Source organism: Drosophila navojoa, chromosome 5 (genome assembly GCF_054131105.1).
Source record: "Drosophila navojoa isolate 15081-1374.11 chromosome 5, UAZ_NAV_1.0, whole genome shotgun sequence".
NCBI classification, from domain to species: Eukaryota; Metazoa; Arthropoda; class Insecta; order Diptera; family Drosophilidae; genus Drosophila; species Drosophila navojoa.
In genome coordinates, this window is record NC_142893.1 from 22,499 (window position 1) to 35,773 (window position 13,275).

Below are 13,275 nucleotides of genomic sequence, written 5' to 3' on the forward strand. Positions count from 1 at the left end.
CGCTTTGAGAATTCTGAAATGCATTTCAGGGGGGTATGGATAAGACGTTTCAAGTGCATCGTTTCTTATACATTTGTGGTCCCTACATAAAACAGTTATGGATAAATGAACTTATGACTGAAATTGGCTTTCTTTTGGAAACATTCTAAGCTACTAGTTGAAAAAATTGGACTAATTTTACAGATCGCACGGACTGATTGCACACCTTACCATGGCTCATCGACATCAGAGTTTGGAAACATCCCTATCTTTTAACTCGAAGGGCTAACTGCAATTCTGACCAACTTGACGAAGGGGCAGGACACACCTGAATTACAACTGCACCACAGCTGCGTACGATGAGCGCGTGTTTTAAGATTGCGAGTTTTTTTTAACTGATCTCTAAAAAGAGTCGAAGTGATTTTTGGCAGTAACGATATATGTACAGCTCGTTGCCAGAGGACCTCTCTTTACTCGATGCGATTATCTTTGACTCCAGCCAACGCGGTTTTTCGTTTAACGTGTTTGAAAAGGTGTGCCGACCGGCACATCCTTACCCAAGGGGTAAGCCGAGGCATTCAAGCTATGTGTCGAAAAAACTGTGAAGATGCTACTGGTTTACAGCACAAAGGTACTACCATTTTAGGTGCTTAATTTCTTCTCTGGTTCCAATACATACATTTTATAAATTATTATTAATTAATTATTATGAATAGTTAATAACACAATTTTTATCACATAGTAGAAATGGCTTGTAGTACGGAAATTTCAATTCTTTTTTGAGTGGTGGATCGGGTGTATGGAAGAATGTGAGCTCGTCGTTCAACTTTTATTTTTCAATTAGTCGAGCTACTGTTTTTTACTTGGGTTCTTTCCGCCGCCAAAGAGGATAACGACCTGATGCCATACCAAAAGGAAGATTGCCTTTTGCATTTTGAAGAAGCGCGGCTTTGGCTCGTAAAAATATTGCATTTAGCCAAAGACACGGAAGGCAAACGCTTTTTGGATTTAACGATTCTGTGCCGAATGGGCACAGTTTTATGATCATTTTAACACTTTGAAGGGGGATGCAGAATCTGTAACTGCAAGTGACTGGACCGGCTGGCCATAGACAAGCGTAAAATTAAATTCGTTTCTATGATGCACTAAACGATTTAAAGAGGCGTTGGAACCTTTAAAAATCAATTACATTCGGCGGAAGATCGAGAACCACCAGAAGCAGCTCTTACTTGCTGGAAGCACGCACTATATGGAATATGTGTATTATACTTTATTAAGGTTATTGTTAAGTTTTCAGATAAAAAAGTATTGAACTGTTATTCAAGTTAATCTAATGCTAATGCAAATGATAATGGTATATAAGAGTTAATTTTTATCATAGTAGTATCTATTATAGAATTGTGTCGTGTATGTCATTTGTGAGAATGTGTAGATTGAATGTGTAGCTTTTGCTCTAAGTCTTTCTTTCCGAAAATTCAATTAAGATATATAATAATGTCAAAAATTTAATTTATTGCAAGGGCTTCTTTTACACGCAAAGCTTGGCTAAACAAGCAACTGCTCACCCTTGTCTGCTCAGCCATTTTGTGTGCTCATTGGTGCGTTTTGTTTCGTCCTTTAATGTGAGAAAATGTTACCATTTTGCCGTCGTGTTGGCAAAGTCCTTTGTAATTGCTCATTTTGTTATCTAGATTTTCTGACCCATCCGTCCCACTTGGGCAGGTGTCGCCTGCACAACTCTGTGGAAATTACAGTTTTATTAATTGGCTATTTGAAGTGGATCGAAATAGATGGTGCGACAGACATAGGAACGAACTCTTGGGTTTTTATGGCAGTTGAGAATTGCGTGTAGGCGGATTACAACATAAAATAGAATTTTCGGTAAATGCGCAACTTTATCTTATCGTTTGTCGGCAACTGTATTGTGGATTGTCTAATTGTTCCAACGATTGTCTGCTGTTGTGCACTGCCTGCCTTGCCTCACTTACTTAGGTGTTGCTGCTTGTTTCGGCGCGTGTCTTCGTCCCAATCGCAAGGTGCACCTGATAGCCTGCTGCAACTTGTTTGCCATCCTGCGCTGCATCCATCAAAAGAACGTCGCGTGTAAAGTAAAACTACAGGGGAGAGGTAACTTCATGTTCATGATTTCAGGCACATGCGTAACCTGCGCCAATTTGGCCCGCACAAAAATCGTCGTTTTCTTCGTTGTTGTCGTCATCGTCGACGCTGTACCTTCGTTTTCGGCTTTGTTTCCATCCAAAACCCTGTGTGTTGCATCTGCTGATTGCAACGTCCAACACAAACTCGAAAGCAAACCCTCAATTAGACCGCCCCTTCAATTTAAAAGTATATAGTGTCTGGCTGTTCTTTTGTATGACAGGCGCAAAAACCTCAAGTTGGCTAGTCAACTAATTTGATCGACCGCTTCGAGGCACCCACGCAACAAAATCAAACTTTTTGTAGCTCACATAGTGGCTAATTTCCAAATTCTTGGATGTTAGCTATGCCATGGAGCGCAGATATCCGACAAAAGCGACAACAGCGCATATTGTTTCTTATTAATGACCATGAAATCTGCCTCCAAGTCATTTTGGTAGACTACCTGTCTTTAGACACGAGCTTGCTAATTTTAAATAATAATTTTAATGGCCTCAGCCCTGAAGGCACCGACTGTTATTATAGAAGATATTAGAAGGAATTTTTGACAAGAATAATATCGATGCATTTCTTGATAAGGCGATATTTAAAGTTTCTCTGAATGAATTTGTTAAGATAGTTACTATGTCTAATTACATTTTTTTAAATTATAGCGGCAGACAGGCTATACATTTGTTTTTACTATTTATGTAAAATTGTCGTCACACATGTAGTTTGATTTTTTTCATAATTGCGTGGATGGTCTTACGAGTACAGAATACTTCTAATAAATGACAGTAGATTTAGTTTCAATTACAATATAAGCGAATGTAACGCCAAAGATGTCTATCGCAACAAGCAGTTCGTAGGAAAAGCCACTCAATTGGAAGAAGTTAAGCCGATTTGACGCCCTTTTTGCAAAGCGCCCTACGCTATACTGACTTTGACTTCCGGTTGCTCTTTTTCAGTGCATTGAATGGATTATAAATTGAACTTCCCACACAGATTTGTGTGTCGACCTTAATTGGGGCGTGTTCTGGGCTGGGTTTGGGTAATTGCAACCACTTGAAAAGCTCATGGTCACATAATCGCGCTGTCTGTGTGCTGAACAGACAGCAGAACAAGCAAAGTGGGTGTTGGGTGGTTTGGCATGACTACGGTCGCGTTGGGCGTCGCTTCCATATGCCTGGCTGACTCTGTTGATCTTATTACTCCTCGCTTGGCTGAATGAGAAAATACGGGGCAGCTACTGTTTGGTAATGTTGGAGATGAAGACTATCAGAGCTAGTAGCAAGCACCATTATGTGAGGCACTCGACTTGGGCCTTGTGCTCTTTTGACAGTTTTATCTCAACCTCGCAGAAATGTTGGTGATGGACAGAAAAGTGCCACTCTATATACCATCTACTTTTATAGCCATTGCTAGCTCTAAGAGATTTCATGTTTAAAATATAAATCTTTGCCGCCACAAGTAGATTTGCTTATGACACGCAGATGAGTGTTACGCACTTAGGTACCTGTATTGAATACACACTTTAATATAGTCCCACTTTTTTTTATACATTGATTTTCCGGCGGCAGCCTAAAAGCTCAGCACACAATTACGTTTACCAAACTGAAAGCGGTATTGTTCCATGAATAAACGATAGCCACCTTTTATAGTCAATATGACAGTTTTATCTTTCGTTACCAGCCTTGCCCATTTAAACTCTATTTTCAATTGAAATGCCAGGCGACAATTGTCATATTCAATTAACACTTGCACCACCAAAGCGTTTCTTAATTCCACCACCCAAAAGCCCATTTACCCATTCCAACAGCTTCATAAGAGAGAGAGAAAGCCACGGTGTAGGTAGGACCGGCGCACGCCTGTAGCCGTCGTTGTTTCGCTCATGGTAACGGCTACGCCACACACACACACTTCCATATGTATACATACATATACAAAAATATATATAAAATTCTAGGGCTATGGTGTTGTCATATTGTGGTGGGCATGGAGAAACATTCGCGTGCTGAGTTGCCGCTGCCGATTGGCCGGAACGCGACTGCAACGGCAACGGCAACGGCTACGGATACGGCTGCCGCAACGCTTTAACATTGGTGTACGATGGTATAAAATTATCATTTGCAATGCTGATATAATATTTGCATTGATAAATAAATATATATTTTCTTGTTTACAGTTAAATATTTAGAATAGGCTTTAGTGATAAAAAGTATACTCTATATATGTTTTTTACTTAATATATGTGTGGTTCGCCTACTAAGGATAAAGTTTGTTGCTAATCGAGTGGCTTTTATATATTCGTTTTAGGCATTTTGTTACCTAAACTTAAATTCAATGTAGATATTCCCTTTTGAGTTGAATTTTGTTTGATTTGTATTAAATTATTATTATTTATTTTATATCTTGGCATGTGTTTATTGACTCCATTGTGTTCGTCATGCCAGGGCAGGATGTGCGTAGTTCCACGGTGCGGCTTATTTTTAGGGCATTGAATGTAACGAAACCCACGGCTTCGACCAATCATAAGGCGCGCAATGCCAGCACAACACATGCGCAATATCAAGTGACTGTTGATTGGCCGTGAGCCGCCAGCGGGGCTGTCGTTGCTGTTGTTGTTTTCGCGCCAGCACACTGTTGTTTGCTGCTGCTGCCGTGAAACCGGTTACACCAGAAAAACGTTTCGTCCGCCTTGTGGCATTTGAGAGGCCGTGAGCATATGTCAGTGTGCGTATATTTTCGGGTGGCGGCAGTAGCCCAGAGTTGGCTGGATGTAACACGGCAGGGCACCGGACACGGGAACATCAGAGCAGATCATTGATGCTTTGTGTGTTGCCAGCGCGAATCGCATGCATTAGTTGAAATTTTGACGGTCGAGTGACTAGGTGAGCGGCGTCGCGGTCGGCAAGCTTAAACAGTCTTCAATCCATGTTAGTGTACCTAATTTATGAAACACTAACGCTCCTCGAAACAAATTTGCGGAAGGCAAAAGTTGATGTGCTGTGTATATGTATTAAAACCTTAGTGCAAGTGAATCTAAATTTGTATTAATCAATTATTATCTATATTAGAAGAGGTGAGAGCAAGTAACGTACAAAAATACGTGGAAAAACCAGTATAGATCATTTATAATGACTTGACATCTAAAGGAAGTAGGCTGCTTTCTCTACTTCTTGTCACTTGGTGGAGCACTGTAGCAATAAAACCATGTAATAATATCAAACAAACCTTTTTCATAAAAAAAAAACGATATTTATTGTTATACTTTGTCAGCACCTTATTAAACATAAATGTGTGTATATATTCAGTATATAATTATTTTCAAAGCACTTCAATTGTTTGTAATATTTCAATTATTTTCTATGCAGCTTAAAAGGTACCTTAACCCATGCTCTTTTCCTAATAAGCGTCAATTTAACGGGACTCAATTTATTCAATCGTTTTATCTTCATCAAAAATAAATGTATATATATACACAACGGATATTGCTTTAATTTTATGAGCTCAACAAATTTGCATTGCAAAGATCGCGAAAAGTCACATTGAAATTGAGTTTCCGCCGGCCTCTGATAACTCATAAATGAGTCGACCACTTTTTCCCACGAGACAAACGACAAAATTCAAAACTCGTATGCTAATTAATTCTATTTCATGCCGTATACTATTATAGCCCATTGATTTTGAAAGCTTTCTACCAGACTAGCCGCTTAACAACTTATTTAGCTGAACCTAAGTGTGGTCAGCCTACCCAAAACGATATTGATCTCGATATTGCTTCTGGCTGCTTTTCGTTTCTAAACAGTAATGTAAAGCCGGCGACTTGCTTCATTGATGTCGTTTGTTGCTCTGTTGCCTTCTTATGTTATCATTTCATGCACCAAAAAAATCATAAGCCTATACATATTCAAATGCTCCAGCGCATGTTTTATTATAATTTTTTATTTTAATTAGCAAGCTTTATTCCTAAAGACGCGGCTTTTCTTTGCCGAAACAGAAGCTCGACGAACCTGTCGGTTCCACTTTCGGCAGTAGTACTCATTTAAATTATTGTATGTTTAACTAATTTCTGTTAATTTTTATATGCGTTACGATTGACAGGTGTATATGTATTTGAATATTGGCTTCGTTAACCTTAGTAACTAGTTCTTTGTTCTGCAATCAATTACAATTAGTTTTGAGTAGACTCGTTTGGCATTACTATATGAAACATATTTTTGTGTATTATATGCCAAACTATTGTTTGACTTTTCCCAATACCTAAATAGAACGCATTGTATTTATCATAATCTACTTTTACAATGGTATCATTAAATAAGTACCACAGATTAATTTTCCGTAGGTCCATCCACTTTCAGTTAATTCAAGGCAGTAAACTGTAGTAGAGAAAAATACGAGTAAAAGTAACCCTTTCTTTTCGAAAATAAAAGAGTTTAGCTTGCAAATAAATGCTTATCGCAGGCTAATGTGTACATAAGTCTGTGGCACTTAACAACCTTAACGGCTGCCACGAGTAGCTCCAAAACTAAACCAAAACAAAGTAACAACAAAAAACAACTTAATTTCGTGCCTTTGAAGAGCTGCGCTGCTGTCCACACGCGCATTTCGAATTTTACGAGCTGAAAAGTAACCAAGCAGTCAAATCCTGAGGACTTTGGGCAATTAAATCTAATGTGAATTCCATAATAACATGGGCATGACAAAGTACGAAGACTATGGACCCAAGGGGTAGTTATATATTTTGATTTATACGGTTCTTCGGCGCGCATTTTCATGCCTGTGACAGGCTGGCGACAGGTTAACCAGGGAGTTCACTGTTAAACTGCCTGCCCATTCATTCTAATGACAGGAAGCGGAAACCACAGTGGGGGTGACCTGCTACTACTGCTGCTGTTTCTGCTGTCGGCGGGTTTTATATTTGCATATTTTTGGTATGTTTTTAACCAAATGAGCAATTGGCCAAAATTTATTTTAATTGTTGCCCGGTTCATACATTTGCATATTTTCAACCTTTACCTCAGCAGACCAAACATGCAATGTGCTTTATTTAGTCCAACAATTCTGATAATAGGCTAGTTCACGCTGCGCCAAGAATGTGCTTGATAAGCAGCTAATTTAAGATACAACAAAATCCAAGTACTACGCATTTGGGCACAGCCTATAAACCACTGAACATTAAGTGGCCACTCTACCGTATATCTTAAAACTAGGACTTCTACCATATACGCATTGTCTTATGTTGCTGCCTTCGAGGTTTTATGAAATAATTAAGTTTTATGTATTTTCCTTACTAGTTTTCACTGATCTGATTCCCGGCTGACAACTGTCTGCAGAGATTTCGTGGAAGCCGTAAAAAACCCATCTCCTCAGCTACTAGCTCTGTTGGGCGACGGTCTGCAGCAACATCCCAACAGCAACATTCATCAACTGCATCACCATCAGCATTGGCATCGGCATCGGGAGCAGCCAGCATCAACTCGCCGACTAGTTTAATGGGGTTCTTGCTTAAAATTTGATTAGAATTCGACGATTAAGCAAAGCTTCGTGCCGAACTCATTGACGTACATCACAAAGCTCACGCAGGTGACGCCACTCACTGTAAACAGTTGATAAAAATTTGAGTTAAGCGCGTTTTCAGCAATGCCCCACACAGGTGAGTTGTCGATCATTTTTATGTTACCTAATGAGCTAAAACTGCTACAATGAAAGCATTCAATGCGATCAAGCACTAAAATACACCATATACCGAAACCCAAACCAAAAACAAAACTTACGATACTTATTTGGATAGTGATAATCACGACAGCTGAAGAGCAGCCCCAGCCCTTCGGGCAAAACTGTTTCGCTCTTCATAAAAGAGACAGCAAACATAAAATTCGCACTTCATTAAACTCGTAACCAACGCCCCGAGGAGTTGGATCCGACAAAAGTTAAATTGTGTGCCAGCTTTAACAGAAACATCGAGTTGGTCGGTGGTTACGATTGCTTATGTTTGAGTGCACATCGCATTTAGAGCAAGACAGTATTGCTTCAATTGGCGTAGCCTACACTTAAGCATGGTTTTTAAGAAGAGAATGGAAATTATTTTGATTTGAGCATAGATGGAGGCATCATTGCTCTTTTAGTTTTTGAACCTTTTTTTGTTTTGTTTAATTCCTTACAAATATCTCTTTTCTCTTTTGTAGGTCAGGCGGGTGTCAACCAGTTGGGCGGAGTCTTTGTCAATGGGCGCCCATTGCCGGATTGTGTGCGACGACGCATCGTGGATTTGGCGCTGTGTGGCGTTAGGCCCTGTGACATATCCAGGCAACTATTAGTGTCTCATGGTGAGTGTGGAAGTTAAGGTTAAAATTGAAATAAAATCAACTAAAAGGATTTTTGGCTTTCTCCGGTTGGTAGGATGTGTATCAAAAATTCTGACGCGCTTCTATGAGACAGGTTCCATCCGGCCGGGATCTATTGGCGGCAGCAAAACGAAGGTATGTTTATAGGGGGGAAAACGGGGTCCGTGGGATATAGGCATATGTGTGCTCCCGTGAAATCAACATGCGATTATATGTATAAAAATCAAACGCACAGCAGTAAATCCATAAAGTATCACAGATAAAAAGCTAGTTTACATATTCTTTGGATGACAGGTTTTTTAGACTATTCGGGGAGATTGCTGTGTAGGTAGAGCGCAACAAATCAATCCCATTTGCTGCTGATAACGGTATAACACGCTTTTGTCATCACCGGGAGCACATCACTTGGATTTCGTCAGTTGCTTAATTTCACACGCTCAATCAACTACCTGCAGCTACTGTGTAACCTCTACGGTCGTGGGCCAACGGCTACGCAGATTGTGATAATAAAAAGCATAGTGGGGCTACATAGGACCTGCGTATATCAACATAAGCTTCAAGTTAAACAAATGTTTAAATGTGCTGTACTAGTTTCCAAGCACACTAGCTTCAAATATAACCCGTAATTAACCCATAAGTAAGTAAGCCGAACTTCACATTGTCCTCGCGCGTGATATGGTGATTCAATAACTGCCTACACTTGCTCGAACAAAACGTGCATTTAACACCTCCACATCCATGTCCATATGGAAGTGTCACCCTGGGGATCTGATGGTAGACGCGTCGGGGAGGGAGGGTGGTGATTGTTGAGGGCGTAGCAGACTTAGGGGCCAAAGCAGGGGTTAGTTGACCGGTCATACAAAGCGCCTTCGTGTGTATGATTCGATAAGATCTCTGATGTAAGTTTGGACCATTTTAGGGGCGACTATGAAATATTCATGTATTTATGAATTTTTAATGAATTGCCGCGTCACACGTGAGCGTTAAGTGAGCTGACTGTGGCGGGGCACCTTTTAAAATTGCAAATATGCAGTTAACACATAGCTAAAAAAACACGAGTTGATATATATCTATTAAAGAACAACTACACTGGGTGGTGCTCGACCGGCTCTTGTACTTGAGGGCCTTGGCGATCTGAAAATAGATTTGCAGATACATTGCTTTATACAATAAAATTTCACGGCATTTAATGCCTAGAATATAATATATGCATCAATCGGAGACAAGTGCCTAAGCCACAGATTTTCTCCTTATCATTTCTTCAACAGCAAGTAGCTACACCAACTGTGGTAAAGAAGATAATACGCTTAAAGGAAGAGAACAGCGGCATGTTTGCTTGGGAAATACGAGAACAACTACAGCAACAGCGTGTTTGTGATCCTAGCTCAGTACCCTCGATTAGCTCTATTAATCGTATATTGCGTAATAGTGGACTCTGGACAGACGAAATGACTTCCAGTCAGCAGAATGCAGCAGCTGCTGCGGCAGCAGTGGCAGCGGCTCACCAAATTTCTGGCAGCGGCACTCCTAGTGCTTATTCTTCATCCACCCAGTTGTATGCGAGCCCCAGTAATTCAGCAGCCGCAGCTACACGAATGACGCCCACCTCTGGCACGCCAACTACATCGACATCAAGCTTGCACACACGCTATACTAAAGCGTCACCGTCACCGTCATTGCTGGGTGATGGGCTCCCTCTCAAACCTGCGCCCAAGCTGCCTGCGTCTCATGGAAACAGTCCTAGTCATGGATTGGCAACCGCCGTGTCCAGTCAATTGGGTGGCTTAGACTTAAGTTACTCAGCACTCCATAAGCACTGGCTATGGAATCCTTCGCTGCTCTATTACACTCAAGCACACATGCAGGCAGCCCAGGCAGCCCAAGCAGCAGCAACGGGTGGTCCGATTTTACCCTATAGTGGAGCCTTTGTGCCGCATGGCGCAGCCAGTATGGCCGCTGTTGCGGCTGCTGCTGCAGGAAGCTGTGCAGTTGGCGGTGGGTTTACAAAATCCGAAAGCTCAATTGATCTAACCAAACCGTGCGCCATGGGCGATCCCTTGAGTGATTGCGATTCAGGAAAATCATCGCCGGTGGCGTTGACTTTAAGTGCAGCTACATCCGGCGTTACAGATACGATGACTAACTGTCAAAATAGTCGCAAAAGAAATCCGTATTCCATTGAGGAGCTATTGAAGAAGCCTGAGAAGCGATTCCGTTTCAACAGTGAATCACAGACGAGTTTGGAAGGAAGTGTGACCAAGCCTGATAATGTTGAATGCATCAGCTCAAATTCCAGCTCCAGCTCGAGCGAAAGCAACAGCAACAGCAGTAACGTCAGCTCCGAAGATACGGCTACGCTGACAAGATCCCAGCTGGAAGTCGCGGATGACGAGGAAGATTGTAGCGTTGAGGTCGTCAACTAAGGCTGCCTGATTGCGTTTAATTAATTCTAGTAAGAGTCCCAGTTTTAAAAAAATAATATGTTTATGTTAGACTACCTATTCGTGATAACTAATTAATCGAAATAAAATACAATCGAACTGTGTAAATGTAATTACTACCAAAATGTGTTGCTGTAATTATTTAATTTCGTTTCTAGGCAATCAAATGAGTCAAATAATAGTAATTTTACACATACAAATTTTTGTTCAGTAGCAAGACATACGCATGCGAGATTCGGGAATATTTTTAGCTGTGAGTATTCAAATGTTCACACACCTGTAAATATAAGTAAACACAATGAAAAATGCAAAGGCCTTCATGGGGATACCTGTTAGTTAAGTGGTTTGAACTAGACCATTCTTGTTTAAATTATTTTTACTATAGTATAAAATGAAGCATCTATAACCATTTGCGTTGTTTTTCAATGAGCTACCTGGTGGTCCCTGGATTGCCTTGTCGGGACGGTGGTCAGTCGATCTTTAATTAACTTGCGCGCCAACGAAGTGTCAACAAGTTGCCAACAACAAAAACACCAACAACCGCAAAACTTCATTGCAAAGTACAAAATTACAAGATGTCTGACACGACCATAACTATCGATCGCCCGCGGTGGTAACTACAGCTTCTTGTGCATGGCTCCACCGCAGAGACCTGACACAGTATGAATTGACAGAAATATTTTCTGCAAAACAATATTTAGATGATTATTATAATTTGTATAGTTGCTTGAAGCTCTTAAATTATTGAATTATTCATAGTTTTGTATTAATTGGTAATTAGTATAAAAGTAAGAAAGAAAGATATTACAAATTATTATCGATGTCAAGTCTTTCGCAAAATCAGATAGTTAAAATTCATTTTGCCCCATTGTACAATACTCACTTGGCAAGGCGACAATGACATTGAAATCGCAATGAGGTGCTGTAGTGTGCCTTGCCGTGGTAGCATTGTGATCAGAATTTATAAGCAGAAGAGTAAGATCAGGGACTACCAACACGGGAGAAACGGGAGCCCAAGCCAAGGTGTGAAGTGCATTCATTATATGAAATCACAGTATGGGCGTGTTATCAATGTTTAGAGGACCCTTTTGACCAATATTTTGTAAATTATTTTGCAGTGCATGGATATAACCGTAGACAATATATTCAAATGTTCTTAGAGATCTTCATCCAGAATTATATGAAAGATGAAGCTGTAGTCTCTAAGCATTATAATAGAAGCAAAGCAAAGTCCTTCGTGAAAATATAAATCTACGGAAAGTACGTTAAATATGCGAGAAACGTATGATTCGCAGCTTGGGACCGCAAAAAAAAGAGAAGACATTTAGACATTAGCAAAAAAACTGCCATAATTGTATCACGTGCAAGGCTTGAAGCAGGAGGGGCATTGCACTTAATAAACAATGCTAAAAGGCGTTGAGGATTCGCACAAGAAAACTGGTGGTCAGGAATGCAGCACAGTGTGAAGGCCTGCCTTCTAGCAAACAGCACCCCAGCCAGCAGGCGCAAGTCCAAGCACAGTCGCAATCACAGTAGAAGCAAGCTTCTGTTCTGAGCCTGGTTGTCCCACTTCGGAATGATCAGGCATGACTATGACTGACAGCCTGAATGCCTGGCTGTGTAAAAAGTATCTTCTCTGAGCAAACACAGATTGCCACGGACCGCTGGACTGATGGACTGCTGCGACTTTTGGACTGGTGGACAGCTTACGTTGAACGCACATATCGATCGTTGGTCGGTGATCGCCTCGATCATAAGCCGGGGGCGACACTTTTGGGCCAGGCCAGATCGGGCAACAGAATATTTTTATACGCTCGCGTTCGAAATATAAATGAGGCAGGCATGCAGCAGCAGGAATATCAGGATCGTACCCATCTTCAATTCGATCTCTCGATTTCCGATCTGAAGCGTTTTTTGTAACGACTCGCTAAGTTTGGCGCGACAAAAAACGCGCGCGCCGTTCACTTTCCTGGGCATTTGGATTTCGCGCTCGTTTCGAGGTTTTTGTATCGCCTACCTGCAGATATACGAGTATGTGCAACAGCTTCTGCGTTAGCTAAAGGAACTGAATCTGCTCAACGAGCTCGTCTTAGTATAGACTCAACTATTGCAATGTTTCGTCGCGCTGCTAGCATTTGATTTGTGTTTTGGTTTTTGCGGTTGCTACACGTTTTCGGCATAAATCAAGATATTGTCGGAGAATCAGACAAGATGAGAAGCAGCCCAAACATATCTGCCCGTGCATGAGAAAGCAATCGATGCGATTTATATTTTTATGGCGGTAATGGTGTTGTCTGACACGATTAGAAGTTTCAAATATTTGACAACGAATATCGATTTTAAGCTTTAATTGAGATCGGGCTACTGACAAC

At 40.9% G+C, this 13,275-nt stretch overlaps 1 protein-coding gene across 1 annotated transcript; it reads left to right on the forward strand.

Annotated features, from left to right (window-relative positions):
* The first annotated feature begins 4,493 nt into the window (after positions 1-4,493).
* Poxn (paired box pox-neuro) lies at positions 4,494-11,028 on the forward strand. The gene is made up of 5 exons (XM_018106735.3): positions 4,494-5,197; positions 7,413-7,771; positions 8,304-8,444; positions 8,518-8,597; positions 9,731-11,028. The coding sequence occupies exons 2-5, from the start codon at positions 7,759-7,761 to the stop codon at positions 10,883-10,885; spliced, it is 1,389 nt and encodes a 462-aa protein (XP_017962224.1). The 5' UTR covers positions 4,494-5,197; positions 7,413-7,758; the 3' UTR covers positions 10,886-11,028.
* The last annotated feature ends 2,247 nt before the right edge of the window (positions 11,029-13,275 follow it).

Coding starts and splice junctions, on each gene's coding strand:
- Poxn (XM_018106735.3), top strand. Junction 8,445..8,517: donor GCAACTATTAGTGTCTCATG/GTGAGTGTGGAA, acceptor TCCGGTTGGTAG/GATGTGTATCAAAAATTCTG. Junction 8,598..9,730: donor TTGGCGGCAGCAAAACGAAG/GTATGTTTATAG, acceptor TTTCTTCAACAG/CAAGTAGCTACACCAACTGT.